Source organism: Anomaloglossus baeobatrachus, chromosome 4 (assembly GCF_048569485.1).
Source record: "Anomaloglossus baeobatrachus isolate aAnoBae1 chromosome 4, aAnoBae1.hap1, whole genome shotgun sequence".
In the NCBI taxonomy this organism is placed as follows: domain Eukaryota; kingdom Metazoa; phylum Chordata; class Amphibia; order Anura; family Aromobatidae; genus Anomaloglossus; species Anomaloglossus baeobatrachus.
In genome coordinates, this window is record NC_134356.1 from 483,601,143 (window position 1) to 483,628,394 (window position 27,252).

The window sequence follows — 27,252 nt, forward strand, 5'->3', positions numbered from 1 at the left end:
TCTTGCCCATTCTTCCTTTGCAAACAGCTGGAGCTGAGTGAGGTTGGATGGAGAGCGTTTGTGAACAGCAGTTTTCAGCTCTTTCCATAGATTTTTTATTGGATTCAGGTCTGGACTCTGACTTGGCCATTCTAACACCTGGATATGTTTATTTGTCAACCATTCCATTGTAAATTTTGCTTTGTTTTGGATCATTGTCTTGTTGAAAGACAAATCTCCGTCCCAGTCTCAGGTCTTTTGCAGACTCCAACAGGTTTTCTTAAAGAATGGTCCTATATTTGGCTCCATCCAATATCCAATCTATTTTAACCATCTTCCCTGTCCCTGCTGAAGAAAAGCAGGCCCAAACCATGATGCTGCCACCACCATGTTTGACAGTGGGGATGGTGTGTTCAGGGTGATGAGCGGTGCTGCTTTTACACCAAACATATCGTTTGACATTGTGCCCAAATACTTTGATTTTGGTTTCATCTGACCAGAGCACCTTCTTACACATGTTTGGTGTGTCTCCCAGGTGGCTTGTGGCAAACTTTAAACAACACTTTTTATGGATAGCTTTGCAAAATGGCTTTCTTCTTGCCACTCTTCCATAAAGGCCAGATTTGTGCAGTGTGCGACTGATTGTTGTCCTATGGACAGATTTTCCCACCTCAGCTGTAGATCTCTTCAGTTCATCCAGAGTTATCATGGGCCTCTTGGCTGTATCTCTGATCAGTCTTCTCCTTGTTTGACATGACATTTTTGAAGAACGGCCAGGTCTTGGTAGATTTACAGTAGTAGGATACTCCTTCCATTTCAATATGATCGCTTGCACAGTGCTCCTTGGGATGTTTAAAGTTTTGGAAATCTTTTTGTAATCAAATCCGGCTTTAAACTTCTCCAACAGTATCACGGACCTGCCTGTTGTGTTCCTTGGTCTTCATGATGCTCTCTGTGCTTTAAACATTACACTGAGACTATCACAGAGCAGGTGCATTTATAGGAGACTTGATTACACACAGGTGGCTTATATTTATCATCATCATCAGACATTTAGGACACCATTGGACTATTCAGAGATCCTCAATGAACTTCTGGAGTGAATTTGCTGCACTGAAAGTAAAGGGGATGAATAATATTGCACGCCCCACTTTTCAGTTTTTTTTTATTTTTTACAAACATTTTAAATAAGCAATAAATATTGTTCACCTTCACAATTGTGTCCCACTTGTTGTTGATTCTTCACCATAACATTAAAATTTTAATCTTTGTTTGAAGCCTGAAATGTGGGAAAAATTCAAGGGGGCTGAATACTTTCGCAAGACACTGTAAGACTGGGGGTGGACCTTTTAGATTTAAAATGGAGCTCCAGCACTGAGAACCCAAAATGCCGTAGTGGTGCTTTAAAAGAAATCTTACTCTTGACAATTCTGTTGATTTAATAGTAGCTATAGGGGAGAGTCCTGCCGTGGACTCACATTCTGTATTCGTGGAATAGAAAAAACGTAATTGTTTGCTGATGTGAAGCGCTATGGCATTAATAGTGCTATATAAGCTGCAAAAACCCTAGTACATGCCCTTATTTCCCGCCTGGATTTTTGCAACCTCCTGCTCTGTGGCCTCCCTTCTAACAGTCTCACACCTCTACAATCTATTCTAAACTATGCTGCCCGGCTAATCCACCTGTCCACCCCCCCCCCCCCAACCCACAACCTCTCCTCTCTGCCAATCCCTTCACTGGCTTTCAATTGCCCAACGACTCCAGTTCAAAACACTAACCATGACATGCAAAGCCATCCACAACTTGTCTTCTCCCTACATCTGTGACCTACTCTACCGGTACTTGCATGCATGTAACCTTCGATCCTCACAAGATCTCCTTCTCTACTCCCCTCTCATCTCCTCTTCCCACCACCACATGCAAGATTTCTCCCGTGCCTCCCCCATACTCTGGAATGCTCTGCCACAACACATATCAGACTCTCACCTACCTTAACAAGCTTCAAAAGGAACCTGAAGACCCACCTCTTCCGACAAACCTACAACCTGCCGTAACCCTCAGTCTGATATGGCGCCACACAACCAGCTCTACCCTAACCTACTGTATCTTCACCTATCCCTTGTAGACTGTGAGCCCTCGCGGGCAGGGCTCTATCCTCCTGTACCTGTCTGTGCCTTGTTTTGTTTGATTATTGTACTTGTCCCTATTATGTATACTCCTTTCACATGTAAAGCGCCATGGAATTGATGGCGCTATAATAATAAATAATAATATACCTGAATAAATATATTATTATTTACAGCTAGTATTGGCGAGCAAAGCTCCATTTTATAATGGTAGCAGTTTTCCACAGCTTTCAGATGCCAAGTCAATAAGAATAACAAATGGAGTAATTGTAGAAAATAAATGAAAGTAGCAGGTTTACTTAAGCAAATGATGATTTCCTGCAGTGTGACATCTTTCTGGGTTAGCTTGTACAAACAAAGACATTCAACAGATCCTAGCCATTCTTGGGGCGGATGCCAGGCTGGCAGTGCCTGGTTTAAAGGGTAGCAAAATCCACATCTGTGTTGCTGGAGCTACAGATCATCTGAAGCACAATAATAGAGGAATCCTGATGTTACATTTCCTGACCAGTACAGTTTAGACCCTAGGACTTGTGTCCTCCCTCCTCTCGGCTGTGGTGAGCCGGGCTTTCCTGTGAGTGCAGACATTGGGCACACCTCACACTGACATTAGTGTAAGCAGGTGACACGTAGGCTCTGATGTGTGCGAAGCAGGTGGAGCGAGAGAGCACATCTACTAAACATCACCTTTCCCATTCCACTCCAGCTGGGATTTGCCTTCCCTGTCACATAGTGGAGGTGAGTTTCTCCGCTTCCTTTGTTCTAGGATTGATGCTACATACGGGGATCTTCCACTTCACATGCGTCTGACATTGATTCTTTCATTCTGTGTAGACTGTGCTCATGTGCTGCTTTTTTTTCCATGCATTCTGCTGAGTGCAAGGTAGAAATACTGTTTCCTGAGTGCACTGATGCACATCATTGTCTACAAACGGCTAGATCTCATAAAACTCCTCTCATAGTAGCAAAACCCTGACCATGTCCTATCAAAAAACAAACAAAAACCTCTTATTAACAACCTATGACATGTGTTAACATTAGATGCTCCGGTTTGTCAGACTCTTATGTATAATGAATCCTTCTGACCTGTGGCTCATTTTATACATACGCTGATACTAATGTATTGTGGCCATAATGTCACATTTACGGCTCTGTACACACATTCTCACACCCACAGAAATGGTGTAAGTGGCGGATAACTAGGTTACCATGACCTAGCTTATTTCTCCATGATTCTGGTGTTTTGCTGGGTGTCTCACAGTGACTCAGTGGAACGAATACCCACCTTTTAAGTTATGACTGATAAGGAAGCTCTAAGGATTTTTTGTGTAATTTGGATGTGAAAAAGTTAAAAAGTAAAGGTCACCGCCACCAAACACGTAATTGTAAGACATTAATGAGATTTGTTCCTTTTTGGCTTTACTAGATCTGTCATTGTATTCTTATTAATGTAGCAATGTGGAAAGACCACTTCAGGTGTTGTCTGTTCAGTGCTTCGGATTCACACGTGAAGTACAGCGAGGTGTGGCCGGCAAGGAATTCATCACCGATGCTTCTACAAGATGGACATTTTGGTGACTGGTTTTGTAAGACAAAGATCACCCGACAAAGGGGTTTGGTAAAATGCGTTATGTTCCATATTCTAATAAGGGTAAAGCACGAGATTTTAGAAATACACATTAGTGACCTGAATAGTTACTTTTGTAATTTAATGTTGACTGTTCTTATTGTGGGTATTTTACTGTGAACAGTAATTTTTCCCCATCATTATAGAGGGCTGTAAATGAGTACCATACCTATAATTTAGTGGCTGAGCAGCCTGCATTTATAAGCCATTAACTTCAAAGCTGTTTGGAAGAGTTTTCTACGCTCTACTTTTCAGGAGTCTTGAGACGACTTTATTAGTTGTTGTTTAACTTGTTTTGTGACTTTGAGTTAAACATTAACAATTTTCCGCAGCCTGACTTCCCTGTGCATATATCCCAGCTATGTGTGAGCCTTCCATTAACTTCATCTCCACAGTAAATATCACTTGTACCCTGTTTGGGGGAATTAACTGGATAAATTGTGCTTAAAGGGATTGTCTAGGTAGGAAGAAAAGTTATTACATTTGCTTTAGGACACATTCAGTATTTGGTGAGGTTTTTACCGAAGCATTTGTAGCCAAAACCAGGACTAGGATAATCAGATCTGGACACCAGCTCTGCATGTATTACCAACTTTTGTTTTTCAAATACTGAGGTAAAATACTGAACGTGTGCACATGGCCTTACTCTGCAAATTATTATTTGTTTATTTTTATTTTTTTTATATAATGTTCCCATCTGAAAGGTGTCCCATCTTCAGCTACAAACTGCGGTTCTAGCTGGTCCTTTTCCGATGTGTCGAGCACAGGACAGCTTTTCTGGTCCTTCATGTGACCAGTAGAGATGAGCGAACCTGAGGTTCGGTTTTTGAACCAAACACCAATTTTAAAAATCAAGGTTTGGGTTCGAGGATTGGAAGCTTTATGTGAGAACAAAACTCGTACAAGCAACTCTGTGCTCAGGTACGCTTGGTGCTCGGCCCTGTGTGAGCCAATTTCAGTGTTTGAATGGGGAACACTGGGGGCAACAACAGAATGATCGAATGTAGTGGGCAACAAAAAAGTTTGACAAAGCCCACCCACCCTTACCTGGAAGTGATCTGCTTATGGCTGGCTGTATGTGGGCAGAGACTCAGTGCCAATTAGTGACTTGATCCAGGGTTCGGGTCACACTTGAACCAGTGGAGCTAGGCTCGTTTGCTGCTGGCGAACTGAGCCTCAACGGAACCGCTCATCTCTAGTGACCAGAGCTGAGTGTGGCAAGAAGCTGGCTGCTCATTTCAGTAAGTTGAACCAGACCCTTGTCTGGCACAGCCGGTGTATACCTAGAGAAGGTCTGTTACTGGTTCATCTGTTGAACTAAACAGCCATCAAGTACCTTTCACACAGCTCTGGTCATATTATGTGGGAAACGCTGCATCTGTCACCAACCAGTAACTACAATGGTTGCAATCGCACCCGGGTCTTGGCGATTTGCAATAATTGGTGGACGCGGCTGGAGCTTTTGCATTAGGGCTCATAAGTTTCAACTTGTGCCACTGCCAAGCTGCTTGTTTTCCCACTGTCTCCACCCTTCTTCAGCTCCATAAAGCCAGAGATGTCTGTAAAAGAAGGTGCAATTAAATATTTGGCCCCACCATGATGCACAATCGCCTGTTCTTGGCCTAAACAGTCATTCTCTGTTGATAGTGACTTTAACCCCTTAACGACTCATGACTTACTGGGTACGTCATGGATCGTGTGCGGTTAATGGTCGCCCCCTGCCGTGGGGATCCGCGCACATATCAGCTGTTTTCAACAGCTGACGTGTGCCTGCTATTCGCGGGAGGAATCTCCTCCACACGTGAGTATTAACCCCTTACATCTCGCTGCCAAAATCTGGCAGCGAGATGTATATGCGCGCCGCCATTAATCTGACTTACCCCGCCCCATCGGAAGTCAAGTGACATGATCACGTGATTTCTGGTGGTTGACATGGTAGCACAGGGTCATGTGATGACGCCTGTAGCTAACATGAGTCATTTACTCTCAATACCGGAATACAGCCAGCATTGAAAGTAAAGCAGCGTATCTGCAGATCTTAGCTCTGTAGCTGTGATCTGGAGATATGGCAGAGCGATCAATTGCTGATTGCTATAGCCCCCTAGGGAGACTAGTAAAATAAAAAAAAGTTTTAAAGTTTTAAAAAATAAAACCCCTAAAAGTTCAAATCATCCCCCTTTCACCCCATTGAAAATTAAAGGGTTAAAAAAATAAAAAATATACACGTTTAGTATCGCCGCGTTCAGATATGCCTGATCTATCAAAATATAAAATCAATTAATCTTTTCAATAAACAGCGTAGCGGCAAAAAATTCCAAACGCCAAAATGTACGCTTTTTGGTCGTTGCAAGTTTTGCACAAAACGCAATAACATGCGATAAAAACGTAGCATTTGTGCAGAAATGGTACCATTAGAAACATCAGCTCAAGACGCAAAAAAATAAGTCATCACTGAGCCATAGATCCTAAAAAATGAGAACGCTACGGGTTTCGGAAAATGGCACAAAACGTACAACACTTTTATTGGATAAACTTGTGATTTATTTTTTTTTTAACCCCTTAGATACAAGTAAACCTATACATGTTTGGTGTCTACAAACTCTCACCGACCTGACGCATCACACTGACACGTCAGATTTACCATATAGTGAACACTGTGAATAAAATATCCCAAAAACGATTGTGTGATCACTTTTTTTTGCAATTTTTCCGCACTTGGTATTCTTTTGCCCTTTTCCAGTACACTAAAACTTATGGTTCCACTTAAAACTACCTCGTCCCACAAAAAAAAAGCCCTTTATATAGCAAGATTGACGGAAAAATAAAAACGTTATGGCTCTCGAAAGAAAGAGGGAAACACCCCCCCCCCTTCCCCCGGAAAAATGCTAAATTCCCGGGGGCTGAAGGGGTTAAAGGGTCTCTGTCAGCACAGAATGACTGTTCAAGCCAAGTACAGGCGCTTGTGCATGATGATGGCGGCCAATCATTTAAACCCTACCCACCTGCTTGTTTTCTATCTCCACCCTTCTTTGGCTCCATGAATCCAGAGCCGTCAATCAAAGAGGGGAGGGACTGAGATGGAGGAAAAAAAGCTGATAGGAAGATATATTTAAATGATTACCTCCGCCATTATACCAAAGCGCCTGTTTTTGGCTTGAACAGTTATTCTGTGATGAAAGTCCCTTTAAGGTGTGGTTAGGTGCACCTTTCAGATGATGGCCACTTTAGTTTTGCTGGACCACCCTTTAGTGTGAGCTTTAGCATATAGAGGCTAGTCTCCGAAGACTGTGTGCAACAGGACTCTGGGTATTCCAGACAGTCCTGGTTGCCAGACCAGAGCCATGCAACCTGCCTACTACAAACCGGATTCCCAGGACCTCTTCTAATCAGTAGGGTTAGGGTGACGTCATGCCTTTGTATTAACTCCATTGATGCAGGATGCTCATGTTGTGGTATAGGGCAAAGGAGAAGGAAGGATCAGTACAAGCTGAAGGAAATTGCACAGCAGTACAGCAATAGCTTGTGAAGCATTTATTGGTAAAGATTATGCAAAAGTGGTTATGTAAGTGTTAAGCTTTACCACCTTTATATCTAAAGGCAGGCAGATACTTCTCACACATGCTAGATGCACTGCATGAAATTTAAAGCTCTACATTTTTTCCCCTCTAACCACTTAAGTGAAAACTTGTGTTAACAACAAGTCCGTTATGAGGTGATTCTTGAGGGCTTGTTTTTTGGCATCTTTACATAAAGACTACAATGTGTGAGAATTGACGAAGACTGTAAGTTACAATGTGCTTTTACTTTACCATGAGAATAAGATCAGAAGAGGACTTAATATTTGAATCAAGTTTTTGTTACGTGTGTGTGTGTAGATATATATATTAGAGAGAGAGAGATATATATGTATAGATAGATGGGTGTGTGTGTGTGTATGTATATATATATTAGAGAGAGATATATATAATTTTTTTTAGAAATTGACTTTTTATTGACTTAATTTATTGTAACCCCCACCACCACAAAATTAACAATTTTGTATTATTCACACTAGCCAGTGGGGCTTTTTTAGATTTATATTAATCAGTGCTCCTTATTGGCAGAGGCTCAAGTACAATGAGAGGTAACACCTCTATACACAGCTGATAAAACAGGATCCACCAATCGCAATAGGTGAGATCGCAGGATCCACAAATCGCAGTAGGTGAGATCACAGGATGGGCAAAATGACCACCAACCCTGCTCCCTTTCCCAATCAATGAACTTTACACACGCTCAATCGCTGCTTCAGTCCAAAAGGTGGGTCCAAGTCTGCTCATTGTGGCTAATGTACATGTGTTTTCTGAAACAGAAGGTTAGAGGCTATTAAAGTCCCAATGTCCAGTGTGAAAATGGCAAGATTTGTAATAGATTGTGATATTTGGTAGAAAAAAAACCCACCTTTTTTTTAATACAAAAATCTGATTTAATCAATTGAATGTTTTCTGATTGTTTTGCTTTATTGAACGAGATTTTGATCCTTAATGTTTCTGATATTTTCAGATCACTAACCAAGCTTCACGATGTTTGATGGGGACTATGACTACCTCATCAAGTTTTTAGCGTTGGGAGACTCCGGCGTTGGAAAAACCAGCTTTCTTTACCAATATACAGATGGGAAATTTAATTCGAAGTTCATTACAACAGTAGGAATAGACTTCAGGGAAAAGAGAGTGGTAAGTTGTTTTTTTTTTTTTTTGTTTGTTTTTTTGTGGGTGATTTGTTTTCAAAATGATACTAAGGTTATTCCTCTAGTTTTGGTTCAAGCCACAATCTAGATGTCTAATTTTCATACACTGAAATTAATAGATCTTGTATTCCGGGCTGCAGTGGAATAAAGCAATCTCTTCACTGCATGGTCACTTTGTTAGAGACGCCCACCTTCTAATGTGTTGGACCTTTTTTTTTTGGCCTTCACAACTGCAGTATTTTGTCACGGCGTAGATTTTCCTAGGTATTGAACTCTTTCAGCAGGAATATTGACTTAGCTGACAGGATGGTTAATTGCAGTTTCTACAAATTAATTGGAAGTACTGATTTGCTCTGAACTGCCCTGTTCCACAGTGTCTCAGAGATGAGCCATAGGATTGAGATCTTGTGACTGTCATGTTCCTGGAACCAATTCATGACTGTGACCCTTGTGGCCTGGAGCATTGTCCTGCTAAAGTGTCTACATTAGGCTTGACAGCTGCCATGAAGGGATGAACTTTGTTAGCCCTACTGTACAAACACTCATACATGAGGGTCAGTGGTCCAAGGATGTGCCACACAATTTACTCCTCCTCCACCAACATGAACTGTTGACAAAGTACTGGTACAAACAGCATGAATTGGTGAATGCTAAGTATGTTGCAACAGAAATCCTGATTTATTTGACCAGGCAATATTTTCCACTGATACAATTTTTGCTCTTTTGCCTAATGAAGTCTTGGCCTTTCTTTTTCTATAGCAGTAATGGCGCTTGAACTATGGTCGTCTGCTGTAATAGCTGATTGAGGGCTAAGGAACGTTGAGTTGTGTGTTCAGACTGATCATTTGGAGTATGTGCTGCATTTGACTAAAAATTGTGTTAACAACGCTATTATTTTTTTTACCTTTTCCTCCGACCCTTTTTGATAAGAAGTTATGTCCACAGCCTTCTATTTTGCCAAATATTTTTCCGCAGTCATGCCATTCTTGGTATATTCTGGACACTATTGCCCAAGGAAATCCCACCAGTTTGGCCTTCACCAGTCTAGCACCTATAACCATACCTCTTTAAAAGTTGCTCAGATCACACGATTTTTCTATTTTAATGTGGATCCACACTGAAATTTATTTTCTGAGAACTTTCTCCTTAGATTTTATACTGCACTATGTGTATAATGTGCCGTACAGGCTGGGTTCAGAAGTTGCTCTCACTTCGTTTTTGCGCCGATTTTCTGAAACAGAAGAAAATTAAAAAATACATCATCTCTAGTGCAACGTGGGAACCCAACCTAAAAGTGCAATGTTTCCTATCTTTCCAGTTAAACTGGGCAAATCTTACATTAATGTCTGGGAGGAAGGGAAAGAAGTCACAGGTGCTTGGCTATCTGCATGGTAAATACAGCACATGCTGTCTGAACGCTCAGATAATCGTCTCGGTGAACCTTGTGGAAACCTTTGCACTGTTTTTTCCTGTATGTTGTATATCTTAATAAATAGTTTAGAAAACCCTTTATTTTCTTAGGTAAAAGCTTAAGACTGTATTGTTGTTCTTTCATACTTTACATTGTATAGAAATTTTCATTTATTCCCTTGCTGTTAGACCAGTCGGGCCGGTTCCACAGGCTTTAGGCTCGGTTTGTTTAGATATTTTAAAAATTTCGCTAGAAGCGGTTATCACAGAATGAAAATTAAACGTCCAAAATTTCATTTGGTGCGAACGTTACCACTGCCGTTCAGGTTTTTCCTGATCTGTAATGTACTGATCTGCAATCTTAGCATTTGCTAACATATCTTCCATTTTTTTTTTTTCTATTAAAATAACTTAATCTTATGACTCTCCCGGAAACATCCATTCATGTAATAGAGAAGAGAAGTGGTCCTTGTCTTGGTAAGATCTTCAAAATTATTTTGGGTGCTGTACTTGATTGAGCTGATTTTGTTCTGAGAATAAATCATGGCTTCCCGGCAGCCTTTTTATAGATCGTATTAAGATGCAGCCACCCACCTTTTTAAGATCATCAGTTCACGCAGTGGTTCAGCACCACAACATCTTTTACATCTTACAAGAGAAACTGCTTTAAATCGCACCATCTGACAGGTATTCTAAGAAATCAAGTTTACTAATCACCCATTGATTTTTTTTTTTTTTTTTTTGAACTCCCCAAGGAATCTGTAAATGAAGGGTAAAGAACCCCCCCCCCCCCAAAAAAAAAAACTTTAAAGAGGTTGGCCACTACTTTTAAATTGATTTTGTTTATCTTTAGGATAGGTCATCATTGTTAGATCGGCCAGGGTCTGACACCCAGCACCGCCACTGTTCTCATTGCCACCGGAATTGCTCAGTTCTGAAGTTGCTCTATCAAGTAATCAAGGCCAGGTACTGTACATTCGCCTCCTATTCAATAGGAGGTTAACGTGCAGTACCTGGTCTTGACCACAATCAGTTGACTGGGCAGCTCCAGAACTGAGCATTTCTGGTGGCTTCCTGTCGCCGCTGGCATAATGAACAGCTGATTGGTGGTGGTGCCGGTTGTTGGACCCCGGCCTCTCAAGACATTGATGGTGTATCCTTAGGATAGGTCATCAATGTAAAAATAGTGGACAACGTCTTTTAAAGAGAACCAGTCATCATTCAGAACATTACTGTTTTAGTAAATAAATCTGTATTCATACAGTACATGTGTTCTCCCCAAAAAATTGTGGTACGTGATTCTACCCTCAGCTATACTGGGTCTCATTCCTATGTTGTTGTTATTAATGATTGGAAAAATGGGTGCTACTATTGCCATCATCAAAGGGCGATTGTCTACAGTCAGCAGTGTCAATACTCATTGGTAACACCCACTTGTTAGTTTATAAATTTATGGGTTGTTTTTTTTTACTACACCGACAACCTCTTTTCAATTACTGTATTTGTAGCACCCACGGGGCAAGGGGTTAGTAGTTCTTGTCAGGGGGATGTCACGGGCGGCCCTTTTGCCCAGTTTCGTGGCCCCAAGGTGTACAATAAAGAACTTGGGAGGAAGATGATGGTGGAGGTTGATTTTGTGGCGCCATCTGCGGTATGCGACCAGTGAATTAGCTGACGCTGCTGTCGCTGTCCTCTGAGGCGGATGGTCATAGCAGTAAAGATGTTTATGCTCCCCTAAGGTGGAGTGGGCCCCGGGGAGGATGATGAGGGGTAGTAGTAATGGCGAATGCGGGGCGACAGTGCCAGCAAGGACAGACGGACACAGACTCTGCAGGTTCAAGGTTTCTTTTACTCAGTCCTGGTTTACCTGGGAGATGCTGGTCACCGCCGTGATGGGCCCCAGTCTCTCGGATCTGTGGGTGATCATAACCGGTACAGTGGAGGGTGGGCCCTTCCTCCTTGCGGCTCTAGAAGTGGATCCCCATGGCCTGAAGCTTCTTGAGGACCCCGGTTCTTGAAAAGTGTTTGCTCCCATCCCGTATGCAGGTGCCGCGGGTCCGTGGTGGGACCAGACTTAGTTCGCGACTCCAGACCCTATCTAGCACTGTGCTCCGGTAATTGTGGCGGCCGGAGGCACATGCAATCCCCCTGGCCTTCAGATATTTGGTGGACAACCTGAAGTATGTTCCACCCTAGAATTCTGCACCCTGCTCAGCGCCGGTCCAGAGGGAGCAATGAAGCTCTCCCCTCGGCAATCATATTGACTCCTGCCTCCCACTAGAGCCACTGGTAAAGCCTGACTCCTTCTCTTCCTCTCCTGCTGGAGAACTTCTAACTGTTGTTTTGCTTCTAAGTCCCCCAGTGGCTGTTCCTCCCCCGCTTCCCTGTCACTAGTGGGTGGCAGCTTCCCATGTTTGGCGACTGCCTTAAGACCCAACCGTAGCCGCTCCCCAGTGGGGAGGCCAACCTGGTTGTGTGGATGATTTGGTGTGTTGTGGAACCGGTACCGACCTTTTCTGGATCCAGGATGAGTACCGCACCTTAAGTGATGTGCTCTGCCCTGTGCCGACTGAAACCTCAGGGGCGCCACATATTCCCCACATAGAACAAAAACACATACTTTTCTCCAATGCTGTCAACATTCCATAGACTGCAGTGACTGATCTCCAGAGCCTTGTATGATGTTGTTATTCATGTGAACCTTGTGGCTAATCAGTGGTTGCTGATAGGCCGCTTCACTTTCACTTCCTTCTCATAAAACGGGCAACCGGAAGAAAAAGCTGCTGCTGCTTTCCAAAATTCTGGATTTCTGTTACATCCAAATAAAATGAGTGCAGCTGTCAATTAGCGGCTGTAGGGCTCACTTGACCTAACATCATGCGAGCCTCTTCTGCCGATATTGCTGGAATGGTGCTGACACCGGCATTGTGTAAGTTGTTTTAACATTACTTGGGAGGATATTGCAATGGAAAAGTTGTCTGATGGTTAACCCCTTTATATTCTATGAGGAATATTAAAGGAATGGCACAGTGCAGAAATCCAAGACAAGATGCTCCATAAATATAAGCAAAATAAGTCCCAGTAAAATGTTTACCTAAATTGTTCTAATTATGTATGAGCTGTAATGGAAGTAAAATAATTACCGATGGCCATCTTCCTCTGTTTCCAGTGCTGATCTGGTCCTCTTCTAGGTAATTGTAACCAGCCGCTGTTCTTCTTTGGCTGGTCAGACAGGGACCATTGTGTGGGGTGATGCTACTTCCTTCAGTGTAATCGGAAAAATCAAACCCACTTAGGTACATAATCAAATGAAAAGCCAGGCAAATCCAGCATGGAAGCAGACTCTGGTGTTTATGGTAGTAACCATTAGCAACTCTAAATTGAGCAAAAAAGGAAAACGGGAGTTTTTAGCTCAAACTTTTTTTTTTATTACATATTAAAGCTTTAATGATGAAATACAAGACGACAAAACTAGATGATGGATGACAATGCAGGCGCATATCACATTGTAACATGGGTACAATGAAAGGTATAATAATCATGACATGTGTTATTAGTATATGTTCCCAGTCGACATGTATATAACATGGGTATTCTCACCCATGGGCGAGGGTGCAATCATTTATCTGAGATGTAGTGAAAAATATATTAAAATACTTACCAGTCGCCATCTTCCCCTGTTTACAGCACTGAACCAGTCCTCTTTTGCAGCTCAGTCAGGGACCATTGTGTTGGGCGGTGCTACTTCCTACAGCCTATTGTGGCTCCATACACTAAAGGGGGCTTTACACGCTACAATATCGTTAATATTTTAGCGTTGGGGGCACGTTGTTAGTGACGCACATCCGGCGTCATTAACGATATCGCAGCGTATGACACTTACCAGCGACTTTAAGCGATCTCAAAAATGGTGAAAATCGTTCACCATGGAGAGGTCGTCCCAAAACCAAAAATCGGTAATGGTTGATTATCGATGTTGTTCGTCGCTCCTGCGGCAGCACACATCGCTGTGTGTGACACTGCAGGAGCGAGGACCGTCTCCTTACCTGCCGCCGGCCGCAATGCGGAAGGAAGGAGGTGGGCGGGATGTTACGTCCCGCTCATCTCCGCCCCTCCGCTTTGATTGGCCGGCCGCTTAGTGACGTCGCTGTGATGCCGAACGTCCCACCCCCTTGAGGGAGGGGTTGTTCGGCAGTCACAACGACGCCGCCGACCAGGTAAGTGCGTGTGACGCTGTTGTAGTGATAATGTTCGCTGCGGCAGCGATCACACGAAATTGCATGCACGACGGGGGCGGGTGCTTTTGCGTACGATATTGCTAGTGATATCGTAGCGTGTAAAGCCCGCTTTACACTGTCAAAGCGACTTCTGGTCTACACACAAACCACTGCAATCCAGAAAGTCTGATTTAAAGTCACAAATACCCAGATGAGAACCGGAGCGTTGCTGAAATACAGCGAAGACCATTTGCACTACATCTCTTTAGGGGAAAAACGTACTACTTCTTTAATAATTTGTTCTCGATGCCAGGAAAGCTGACAGCCTATTGATGGGAAGCCCGTCACCAGGACAAGTGTCAGTACAGTTTTTGGTGCCTTTTATAGTAAGACCTATGTATTGGAAATCCCTACTGGTTTAATAGTAAATAGCTGTTGGAAATTTCAGCTCTACTGGTTAGTATTGCCATTAATTTCAATTTGGGAGGCAGAATTTAGCTACTATATAATATCTTATATTCTGCTCTTCAAGATGGTAAGTAAACAGGTCCAGCACTTGTTTTGACCATGAAATGTCTTTATTCAAGGGGATTTAAACATGCGTCAATCATTAACTCTCATGTATTTCTGACCATACCGTCCTTAATGGTAAGAGTGGACGTGCTGTAGAGAAGGGCCGCATGGCCAAACATCTAGGCAAATTACAAATGAATGTCTGTCTTTTTAAATGAATAAAGGCAAAGTGAGTGTTGGATCTGATCACAGATATCGCTGAGGCTTTTTTCGTGCACTAGAAGCTGATCTCTTCTCTACATGTGATTACTTCCTGCCTTATTGTCGGTGTCTTGGCTCTGCTCCCAAGTCTCCAGCTGAAGATACACAGGGGACTATAATATCTGTCATTACTCAGCCCAATAGATGTGTATGTTAAGTATAGGTCTACTGATTATTTTCTATTGAGTCTTGATCTGCAAATGCATTGTTTTTTAGTTTCTTCACCTTTTATCTTTATCTTTCTCAGGTTTATCGTTCAAATGGTCCTGATGGAATAGCTGGCAGAGGACAGAGGGTTCACCTGCAGCTATGGGACACAGCAGGTCAGGAGAGGTGAGAGACTTTATACTTTTGCATCATACCTAGTTTACATGTTTTTTTTTTTCCTTCTTGTGACTTAATTTATAAGCCAAATTTATAATCTTTTGTGATTCGATCTACATATCAATGGTCTTCAATCGGTGGCTTTACTACAAAACTAAAACTGCCAGCATGCCGCAGGTAGGAGACTATTGCTGCATGACTGTTGTGAATAAGTAGCATCAATCCGGGAAATTCACGTAAGAAATAAAACAAATGTGTAATTCTGTGGGGGATCTATCGCCAGCTTGCCTACGGTCAGCCATGGTTTTGATGACCCAGAATAATGAACTTTTCATATATGTTAATGGCACCTCTATGCAGAAAATGGAAAGGTTGTGTATGATGTTCCTCCACCTCTTGTGCCTTCGTCAGGTATGATTTTGACATGTGCAGACTGTTTTTATACAGAAATATTTAGAAATAGAAGCCTTCCATTCTCCGAGATTGGACACCTGTCCAATAGCAGTGTCCGATATTGCAGATATTGCAGCTCAGTTCTCTCGAAGGGAATATCTGAGCACCTGTCTACAGGTTGTACTTGGTACAAAGCAGCCATGTTTTTCTGAAATTCTTTAGAGGGATTTCAAAATTGGTTATTCTGTGTAATTGAACAGCTGAATGGATGACTAGCTGGTCTTGGTCATTGTTGTAGACTTTACATTGCTTCCCTTACCAGTCTTGGTCTTGTGGTTAGGAGAGCAATGGGGGACCAAGATTTTAGAGATCAGTAAGCATCAACCAATTTAGAAATTCTTGGCTATATAGTGGCTATGTAATGAACTCACCAGAATATCACTTTAAGAAAAGCAAGACGTTTATATGGTAGATGGAAAATAAAAGCATAAGCAAGCATCTGCTCCCATCAGTACCCGCAATGCAATTGTTGAGATCTGGTGGGTTAGCGTTGCAGTTTGTGAAGGTCCCCATAACTGCCATGATAGTTCTCCTCCAGTGCTACAGGTGGGTCTTCACAGAAGAACTGCAATTTCACTGTATGTTGCAGTACATATATTAATGAAATGAAACTATCACAGTTTGAAGTCCCTTAACGGAACTAAAAAATAAAGTATAATTTAAAGCAAAAATGTAAAGGAATTAATATATGAAAGCTTTTGAATTGCCCACCCTTTTCCCCTTCACAAATGTGTGTAGTTTCTCTTCCTGTGTGAGGTTTACTATAGGCTAATATAGCTGCCAGCTTGTGGTTTATTGTACACTCATTAGAAGAGGAAAAATTGAAAATCATTTTCGTTTCCTTTTTTAAATAGCCATAACTTTATTTTTGCACTGTCATAGAGGGCTTGATTTTTTGCCAAGCAAAAGGTAATTTTGAAAGACACCATTCATTTTATCATATGCAGCTGTGACGAACCTATGGCACTAATCTGTAAGTGAAAAGAAATAAACACCAACACTCAAAAAATCCTTTGTGAAATAAAATACAAAAAAACCCTCTTTCACCAATTTATTAACCCCAAAAACACCCAAATCCAACGTAATCCACACGAGGCCCCACAATTTTTCCAGCTCTGCTACATTTGAAGGCACTGCTTGCGACCATAGAACATGACCACCCGCTGTGAGCTTCATGCAGAGACTGAGCATCACTTTGAGTGGTGAAGTCCCTCAGGTTATTTGCAGTCACAGTTGGAGGTTCCCACATTTATTCACCTGTGATCGCAGGTAACATGACCTCATTAAACATGAGGTCACAGAGCTGAGCTCACAGACCTGCATGTCTTGGCTGAAATTTTTACACCATATCCCTGCACCCAAACTAAACCTTCTGCCAAAAAATTCCTGTTACTTAAAAAGATGGATAATTATTGGCCTTATTTTTTTGGGTTGGCAATTCATCTGTTTTCAGAGAGTAAAGCTGAATAAAGTGTATAAGAATTTACTTTGTGACATACTGTATTTTTCGTTTTATAAGATGCACCGGATTATAAGACGCACCCCAAATTTAGAGAGAAAAAAAAAAGGTAAAAAAAAAAAAAATGGTGTCAGTCTTATACTCCGGTGTTGTCTTACCAGAGGGGGGCAGCAGTGGTGGTGAAGCGGGGTCACAGGAGGCAGAGGTTGTGCTTGCAGCGGCGGTCAGTGGTGGCAGCGGCGGCAGGTAAGTAGGGAGAGCTGCAGTGGCGGCTCAGTGGTAGCACTGGCGGTGACAGCTCAGTGACGGCAGCGGCGCTGGCGGCTCAGTGGTGGCAGCGGCGGTGGCAGCGGCGACTGCTCAGTGGTGGAGCAGGCCGGTGCGGTGTGTCTGTGTCCGCGGTCCCGATTCAAGTGATGGTGCCCGGAGCGGCGCATGTACAGATGGAGCTGTCATCCAAGGGCTCCATCTGCACACGTGCTGACACCCGGCGCCATCATTTTGAAACTGGACCGCGGACACACTGGGACACCCGCCGCACAGCCACCGCAGACCGACTGCCCAGCCGCAGAGAAGCACCTGGCCGCCGGGACAGAGAGGCAGCCGGCACGTAGCCACAGGCACCCGGCCGCATGCACGCACATGCACTCAGCCACACGCTCCCGGACGCCAGCACAGACAGCCCCACCGGTAGGCTATATTTGGATTTTAAGACGCACCTATCATTTTCCTTCCAAATTTTTGGGAGGAAAAGTGCGTCTTATAATCCGAAAAATACGGTACTCTGTTCAGTAATTCAAAAACTTCTCTAAATAGAGATCAGTTTGGATTGAGAAGGCTATATGAAGTCTTACTGATGTGTAATACCATCTCGTCAAGGTCTTATTATAAGACTCATTTAAATTTGCATGAACTGTGATCGCATACGTCCATTTTATTGCCTTTTCCCACCTGTCAAGAGTGAAGTATATATTAAGGTTTTTTTCCATTTAAGCATAGAATTGTTTTTTAAATTCTTTATCGTCATTATACAAGAAGTAGATCTATCTGGTGTTCCGTATATTTTTATTTTCAAAATTTCCTATAAGAGAAATTATTTAATTGGGTAATCCTAATGGAAACTTGTATTTTATGTAGTTTTTTTAAATATCTAAAAAGGTATATAATCCTTCAAGGAGATTATATTTTAATTTAGCCCCTTCAACCCTGGGCAATTTTTTTTTCTTTTTTCATTCCCGCCCCCCTTTCTTCAGAGAGCCACAACTTTTTTTATTTTTCCGTCAATATTGCCATATGAGGGCTTAGTTTTTTGCGGGGCGTGTTGTACTTTTGAATGACCTCATTCATTTTACCATATAGTGTACTGGAAAATGGGACAAAAATTCCGAGTGGTGAAATTGCAAAAAAGTCAAATTTCACAATGTTGGGTTTTTTTTGTTTTTTTTCTTCACCATGTTCAATATATGGTAAAAGTAATGTGTCTGTGTGATGCCTGAGGTCGGTAAGAGTTCGTAGGTACTAAACGGTTACTTTTACTTTTAGCTAAGTAGTGAAAAAAAAAATAAAGGAAATTTAGCTCTTTTGTCACCATTTTCCAAGACCTGTAGTGTTCTCATTTTTCGTTATCTGGGGCTCAGTGGCAGCTTATTTTTTGCGTCTTGAGCTGACTTTTTTTTTAATTCTACCATTTTTGAATAGATATTTTGATCACCTGTTATTGCATTTTAATGCAATGTTGTAGCGACCAAAAACTGTAATTTTGACATTTGAAATTTTTTCTTTTGCTGCGCCGTGTACCAATCAGATTAATTGATTTTCTACTTTGATTGGGCATTTCTAAACTCTGCAATACCAAATGTGTAATTTTTTGTTTTTTCATTGGGGCAAAAGGGGGGTGATTTTGAACTTTAAGGTTTTTGGGGTTTTTTTTTCCCCCATATTCTAAAACTATTTTTTTGTTTTTTACTTTTTTTGTTCACTTCTTACTAGTTCCCGTTGGGGACTTTGACTGTATACTTCGATTGCTTGTGCTGATCAGAGCTATTCTTCAGCTTCGCTCTGATCAGCAGAAGTACAGTGTTCTTTTGAGTGCCTGCGCTTTATGTGCTCTCACAGGAAATCATCACAGCGTCAGAGGTCATCATCTGGCCCTGCACAGTCATAACACATTGGCGCCCTGTGATTGCGTCACTGGGCCGACAATGGCAGCGGAGAATCGCATGATCCCCGCTGCGGTGCTTTAAACTGCTCTGTCAGATTTTTATAGCACAATCTAAGGGGTTAACAGGCGTGGTGCATCTCTGATGTTGGCCATACATGTTTGCTGATTTGGATCAGCAGACATGTGAGAGGATTACCATGGGCTGGCTGCTAGAGCCTGCCGTAACCGCGGGGACACAACAATCAACGTAATAGTACGTCATTGGTCGTGAAGGGGTTAAGTGCTTGGATGTTAATAAGGGATTATTAAGGCTCTTATATTATTATATCCAGTTCTGACAAATTTTTCCCATAATTATATGAGAAATTTGGACTTACTACCTGCAAGATGCAAATTGGAAGATTTTTAAAGGGAACCTGTCAGGTGCAATATGCACCTAGAACCACAAGCAGTTCTGGGTGTATATTACTAATCCCTGCCTGACTGTCCCTGTATACACTAGCATAGATAAAGAGATCTTTAGAAAAAGTATTTCTAAAGATCTTTTATAATATGCTAATGAGCGAGGGCACTAGTCGCAACGGCATTAGTTCCTGTGCTCATTCCACCCTCTTAGCATGGCAGCATGCCCACAGGGGTGTGCTAACATGCTATTCAACGCAGCATCACCAGTGGTGACGCGCATACCTGTGTCCGCTGATCAGAAGTCCCCGCACTTCCGGTCATGTGCACTAGACCTCTCTGAAGCCGGGACGCGTACACCTGGCTTCATGCTGCGCATGACCGGAAGTGCCAGGTATTCAGCTCAGTGATCAGAGCGGACACAGGTACGCACGGCACCACTGGTGATTCTGCATGGAACAGCATGTTAGCACCCCTCTGTGGATGTGCTAACATGCTGAGAGGATGGAAAGATCTCAGGAACGAACACCCTTGGAACTAGTCCCTGCGCTCATTAACATATAAAGGATCTTTAGAAATACTTTTTCTAAAGAGCCCTTTATTTATGCTACTAGATACAGGGATGGTTAGGCAGGGATTAGCAATATGTACCCAGAGCTGCTCGTGGCTCTGGGTGCATATGACACCTGACAGGTTTGCTTTAAGTGAAACACTTCGAGATTTAGGTTTGAGTTTTCGATTCAACAACTTCCAAGTCAAAAGTGTGGAAATTTAATACTTGGATGGCTATGGCGTTGTAAGGATTGCTCTAACAAATAGGAAAATATCAAAGAAGCTAATAGTAGAACACTATTAAATTACTTTTCCAATTAAGTCCAATAGAGTTTGTTTAGATTTCAAAAAACAATATTTGCTTTGCAAAACTAAATTAGTCATATGGCATGCAGCCAGATTTGGAAGGCCCATTCCTCTTCTTTTTTTTTTGGCTTAAAAATTCTGGTCGGTTTACAACTCCAAATAAAATTTACATGTTTTTGCAATTTATCCAAAAATCTGTGATATTTAACGGACTTGAACAGAAGATATATTGACGTTTGAGTAATATAGACATGTAAAGATTTTACCTAACCAGGATGTTCCAATTTTCGAGTTGCTTTTCTGGAGAGCACAAATTTGTATCTATTTTATAACTTTGTTTTGTTAATGGAATTCCTAAGTAATGTAGAAGTTCTCCCTCACATGGAAATTCATTTATAATAATACTTTTCTGACCACTGTCTGGGCACAAACTTACATCTTGTTTTTATTTGGATGGGTTAATTTTGTAAAAGAAAATTTGTGAGAATATTTTAATTAATTTGGAACCGTTTGTAATAGAATTTAATGGGTCAGTTAATGTGATAATTGTCGTCTGCCAATAGACCAATTTTATATTGCTTTAAATTGGCTGGAATGCCTTTTTAATTGCGCCTTTTATTTTGATTCAGCAAAGGTTTCCCTGATAAGTGTTAATAATATAGCAGACAATGGGACACACATATCTTCCATTGGGAATACAGTGGCACCTTGGTTTACGAGAACAATCCATTCTGGGAGTGTGGTTGTAAACGAGTTACTCGTCTAGCAAAGCAAAATTTCCCATAGGAAATAATGCAAGCTCAAACAATTCGATCCACAAATTGTTCAATGTCCCATCCTGGTCCCCTATTGTGTTATTCCACACACATGCATACACACACACACACACACACACACACACACACACACACACACACACACATTATTCTCACCTTACCTTCCGTTCCATCGCCGGCCTCCTAGTTCTTGTAGTCCGCAGGTACAGGATGTGTATCGAGTAACCATCGCGGCCAATGCCGGGGCTTCTGCTGCCAGCGTGCTGATATCAAAGGCATGAGCCGCATGCCTCTGATTGGGCAGCGCGCTGCCTTTGAGTAGCGGCTGACAGAGGAAGTTCCTCCATCGTCGCGATGGTTACCCGATACACATCCTGTACCGGCGGACTACAAGAACCAGGAGGCCGGCAAGGGAACTGAGTGTGAGTTGCAAGAGCAGGTCAGAGCGCGGTGAAAGTACGGAACCGGAAGTGTGTGCGGTGAGTATTTGCTCGTACAGCAAAGCTTGCTCGTAAACAGAGTTACAAATTTACAGCAAGCGTTGCTCGTATAGCGAATTACTCGCACTCCAAGTTGCTCGTAAACAGAGGTTCCGCTGTACTGAAATTATTTGATTTCTGGAGATTCATAAAAAGCAGATATAGCTTTAATAATTGGTCCATGAAAACCAAATTTGGTTAATGTCTCAAAAGTTTACTCCGAATAAATTTGGTCTACTGCTTTTTCAGCTTCTAAAGAAAGGATTAATGAGGGGATTCTCTTTTCTTCAAATACGAAATCAGGTCCATTATCATTCTTGTATCAGAGGTAGGGTTAGGGGTTTGCCTTCCTTGGAAAAAAAAAAAAGCCAACCTCATCCGATTGAGTCAACTCTGGGAGAATCTCTGACAACCTACCGTATTTTTCGGACCATAAGACTGGGGGGAAGACCAAATGTTGGGGGAAAGTGGGGGGGTGCGTCTTATGGTCTGAATGTGGCTGCGGGGAATGTGGGTGCTGCGGTGGAGCGGGTCATCGGGGGCACGAGCAGGCTGTAGCAGCCTGCCGTGACCACGTGGATCCTCTCATTTAATATGCACGCCCATCATCCCTCAGCGCTGAAGCTGGCACTGACAGGTGGGCGGGATGATGGGCGGGGGATAAACGGCCTGCCCGCATGATCACCCCTGGCAACTACGGCCTGGAGTGATCATGTGCGGCTGTATTCACTGCTCCCCGCACATCATCATCAGCGCAGGGAGCAGTGAATCAGTGTACAGTACTCACCGTTCCCCTGCAGCATCGCTCGTCCTCCCGTCTGTGTCAGCGGCAGCGCCGCTAAGTGGAGCCGTCCCTGCTCCCTTGCTGCATCGCGATAATCTCCTGTGTCTCTGCCGGCACACGTGCCCACACGCAGCCGCCAGCACAGACACAGGAGATGATCGCGATGCTGCAAGGGAACTGGGACGGATCCACTCAGCGGCGCTGCCGCTGACACAGACGGGAGGACGAGCGATGCTGCAGGGAGTGAGTTAAGGTGAGGTGAGTATGAACGTTTATTTTTTGAATGTGCCACAGGATGCGGCCATACACCAGGATGGGGGTATATTATGAGCAGGATGGGGTCATATGAGCAGGATGGGGTCATATGAGCAGGATGGGGTCATATGAGCAGGATGGGGTCATATGAGCAGGATGGGGTCATATGAGCAGGATGGGGTCATATGAGCAGGATGGGGTCATATGAGCAGGATGGGGTCATATGAGCAGGATGGGGTCATATGAGCAGGATGGGGTCATATGAGCAGGATGGGGTCATATGAGCAGGATGGGGTCATATGAGCAGGATGGGGTCATATGAGCAGGATGGGGTCATATGAGCAGGATGGGGTCATATGAGCAGGATGGGGTCATATGAGCAGGATGGGGTCATATGAGCAGGATGGGGTCATATGAGCAGGATGGGGTCATATGAGCCGGATGGGGTCATATGAGCCGGATGGGGGTATATTTTGAGCCGGATGGGGGTATATTTTGAGCCGGATGGGGGTATATTTTGAGCCGGATGGGGGTATATTTTGAGCCGGATGGGGGTATATTTTGAGCCGGATGGGGGTATATTTTGAGCCGGATGGGGGTATATTTTGAGCCGGATGGGGGTATATTTTGAGCCGGATGGGGGTATATTTTGAGCCGGATGGGGGTATATTTTGAGCCGGATGGGGGTATATTTTGAGCCGGATGGGGGTATATTTTGAGCCGGATGGGGGTATATTTTGAGCCGGATGGGGGTATATTTTGAGCCGGATGGGGGTATATTTTGAGCCGGATGGGGGTATATTTTGAGCCGGATGGGGGTATATTTTGAGCCGGATGGGGGTATATTTTGAGCCGGATGGGGGTATATTTTGAGCCGGATGGGGGTATATTTTGAGCCGGATGGGGGTATATTTTGAGCCGGATGGGGGTATATTTTGAGCCGGATGGGGGTATATTTTGAGCCGGATGGGGGTATATTTTGAGCCGGATGGGGGTATATTTTGAGCCGGATGGGGGTATATTTTGAGCCGGATGGGGGTATATTTTGAGCCGGATGGGGGTATATTTTGAGCCGGATGGGGGTATATTTTGAGCCGGATGGGGGTATATTTTGAGCCGGATGGGGGTATATTTTGAGCCGGATGGGGGTATATTTTGAGCCGGATGGGGGTATATTTTGAGCCGGATGGGGGTATATTATGAGCCGGATGGGGGTATATTATGAGCAGGATGGGGGTATATTATGAGCAGGATGGGGGTATATTATGAGCAGGATGGGGCCATATGCCATGATGGGTTATATAGCAGGATGCGGCCATATGGCAGGATGACGGTATATAGCAGGATGAGGGACAAATACTGTATATACAAGGCAGGAGGATCATTACCAGGATGCGGCACCTTAGTAGACAATTTGGGGATATTACCCCCATAACAGTGTCAGCAGCAGATCCTCGCCCCATAACAGTGTGTCATGACCACATTTTTTGCTTAAAATTTTATTTTCCTATTTTCCTCCTCTAAAACCAGGGTGCGTCTTATAGTCCGGTGCGTCTTATAGTCTGGAAAATACGGTATGCGCAATATGTATTTAACAGGGAGATTGGCCTTTAGCTTGATACTGATACCAGAGTTGGATCGCCACGTTTTGGCATCACTAGAAATAGTAGCTTGAAGATTTTCTTTTGGAAATAAATCTTCCTCAGTGACCTTTTTGAACATATTTGTCAGAGGTGAAGATGAGATTTATAGTTCTGGTAGTACTCGTTGGTTAGATCATTTGATACAGGGGATTTGTTTTCCTTCAATTTTGATATCATAGAATTGACTTTGGAAATGCAGAATAGGGCGTATAAACTTAAGAGATGATTATTTGTTTTATTGTATCATCTTGTCATATTTATCATATTGGAGACATTTTAATTTGGCTCTTAATTGTTTTAGATTGGGTTGTTTTTCTTTTCTTTTTTCTTCTAGAATATCTTGAATTTTGATTGAGAGTTGAGTTGTATAAGAATTACCCTAATAGATGCTTTGCGAGCATTCCAGATTGAGGTTGAGGAAACGTCTTGAGAGGAATTCTCTTCAAAATAACTTAAGAGTCCTCAATTTTATTTTTGAAGGATGGATGTTGTAAAAGAAAAGAATTGCTTCTCTACAACCTTGAATTATTGAAATTGAATGTAGCTTGGAAGGAATGATCTGACCAAGTTATTTTCCCAATATATTTTTACATTTTTGTAATAAGTGACTATTTGTTAAAACTTAGTCCATTCTAGAAAAAGTATGGTGTTTGTTCTAATAAAGGTGATTTCACAAATTTAGTCATCTAAAGGCATCATGCAATTATTCTTTTATGATTTCATTTTTAAGGGTAAAGATTAGAGTTGATCGAATTCGACAAAATACAGAACCGGTGCATCACTTCGGATAAAAAAAAAAAAATCCGAATCTGCTCCGCATTTCGGTGCCCATATAAGTCTATGGGGACCAAAATCCGGAGGCTAAAAACGTTGGTGGAAGGAATAGTGGGGTAGGAGCGCGCGCGCTATACTCACCGAGGCGGTGTCATGGCAGCAAACTCCTTCCAGGTTACCCGGACAATTTGATGTTCATTGTTTTGCCCGCCCACCGGCGCGTATAATTTGTTGCCGTTAGATGCGCCCCCACCCTGAGTAGCAGCGTGTCAGCTGACTGCAACCAATCACAGGTAGCAGGACAGCCGCTGGGCGGGGAAAGCAGTGCAAGTGTCTGCGGGTCAGTATTGTGAACGTGCATGTCTTTTAGAAACACATGCACGATCCTGTCAGAAGTGTACAGCTGTGCCATTGATGTGCTGTCAGACTCGTACAAGTTTGACATGACATCAGCCGTCACACCCTACCGCTCTCTGAACATGAGCTTGCATGTACACAGAAACACATGCACACTCCTGTCAGAAGTGTGCGGCTGTGCTGGTGATGCGGCTTTTTTTTATTTAAATTTTAAAAGAAGACATGCGGTCCCTCCCATTTTTGATTCCCAGCCATGATAAAGCCGGCTGGGGGCTGGTAGTCTCAGCACGCAGCTGACCAGTATTGCCGCATCTATTAGATGTTACAATCCCGGTGCTTTGCCACCACTCCAGGGCAATTGAGAAGAGTCGGTAATCGGGGTACTAAAGTGTTAATAGCAGCGCACAGCTGCTACTAAGCCCTAGGTTAGTGATAGCACAGACGTCACACTGCATCACACTAACCTGTAAATGAATGTAAATAAAAACAGAGAAAAATCCATTATTTGGAATAAAGTATAAAACACGCACCCTCCTACACCCCTTTATTAACCCCCAACACCCTGCAGGTCCGGCGTAATCCACACTAGGTCCCACGCCGCTTGAGCACTGCTACATAACACAGCCAGCGGCCATAGAGCACGACCGCTGGCTGTTCAGACAATGACTAAGCCGCAATGATACTGACATACTGTCACAGGCTGGGGGTATGTCTGTCTGCAACTAATCACAGACGAGAGGACGGCCGGTAGGCGGGGATAACACAGAAAGCTGTGTGTGTGTATACGATGCACAGTACAGGAAGTGAATGCGCGACCTGTAAGCAGTGTGCTGCCATGACACAGAGTCTTGGTAAGTATGAAATAGTGTTTTATTCCTGTTTTTCTTTACTTTTTCAATTATTTTTGCCAGTGGCGGATTTGGATTTTGCACCCAGAATTCCGGATCCAGGTCTGGCACCCGGAAATCTTTGAAACCGCGCGCATCCGGACTTTTACAGTTTGGATCCGTTCAGCCCTAGTAAAGATGTTTTGCTTAGAAGTGACTGTTGGATCTCGCCATTGATCAGGGATTATGTTCAAATCTCCAAAAATAATTAGATCTCCGTTTTAATGTTTTTTTTTTTTTTTTTGTTTTTTTTTTTTTATGTATTTAATTACTTTATTTAAGAAAGAAATCTGTCCCCTATTTGGAGCACATAAATTGCCAATTGTGCTCTCACTATTACTGATTTTACAAATAAGGACATTATTATGCACAAATTAAGGGGGCTTAATCAATTAAATTTTTGTTTCTTGGTGTCCGATGATATCGGAATTTGAACTCCTACACTTTTTCCAGATGGATTGATTTGTTAACGGGAATCTGTCACAACTTTGACCCTTGTAAATTGTTTATATGGGCATACTAGGTGTCCGAGTTCACCCATTGCTAGTGCACTACCTACTTCCTTCCTCCCTGTGATTTCATAGTTAAATAAAATTCAGAAATCTTGCAACTCAGCTAGCTTTAAAAAGTGGAATGTAACAGGCTAACATTGCAAGTTTTAGTGTGCAGGCGCGGGATTTCAGAGGAGGAACTACAAGTCACAGGAAGACTGTGACCATAATAGGCGGTGAAAATTATACTAATGACGTGCAAAGGCTGAGCTATCTTCTGGGCAGC

At 42.8% G+C, this 27,252-nt stretch overlaps 1 protein-coding gene across 7 annotated transcripts in view; it reads left to right on the top strand.

The window, feature by feature from the left end:
• RAB27A (RAB27A, member RAS oncogene family) overlaps nucleotides 1-27,252 on the top strand; it is a 125,442-nt gene that overhangs the window by 76,809 nt on the left and 21,381 nt on the right. For 4 of the 7 annotated variants that reach the window (XM_075345761.1, XM_075345766.1, XM_075345762.1 and 1 more), the window contains 2 exons: nucleotides 8,276-8,448; nucleotides 15,111-15,196. In XM_075345761.1, the coding sequence (XP_075201876.1) occupies nucleotides 8,296-8,448; nucleotides 15,111-15,196 (239 nt within the window). In that variant the 5' untranslated portion in view covers nucleotides 8,276-8,295. Of the gene's footprint in view, nucleotides 1-2,746; nucleotides 2,845-7,426; nucleotides 7,516-8,275; nucleotides 8,449-10,330; nucleotides 10,350-15,110; nucleotides 15,197-27,252 lie in introns of those variants that run through there. The other 3 variants (XM_075345763.1, XM_075345765.1, XM_075345767.1) reach the window with 3 other exon arrangements.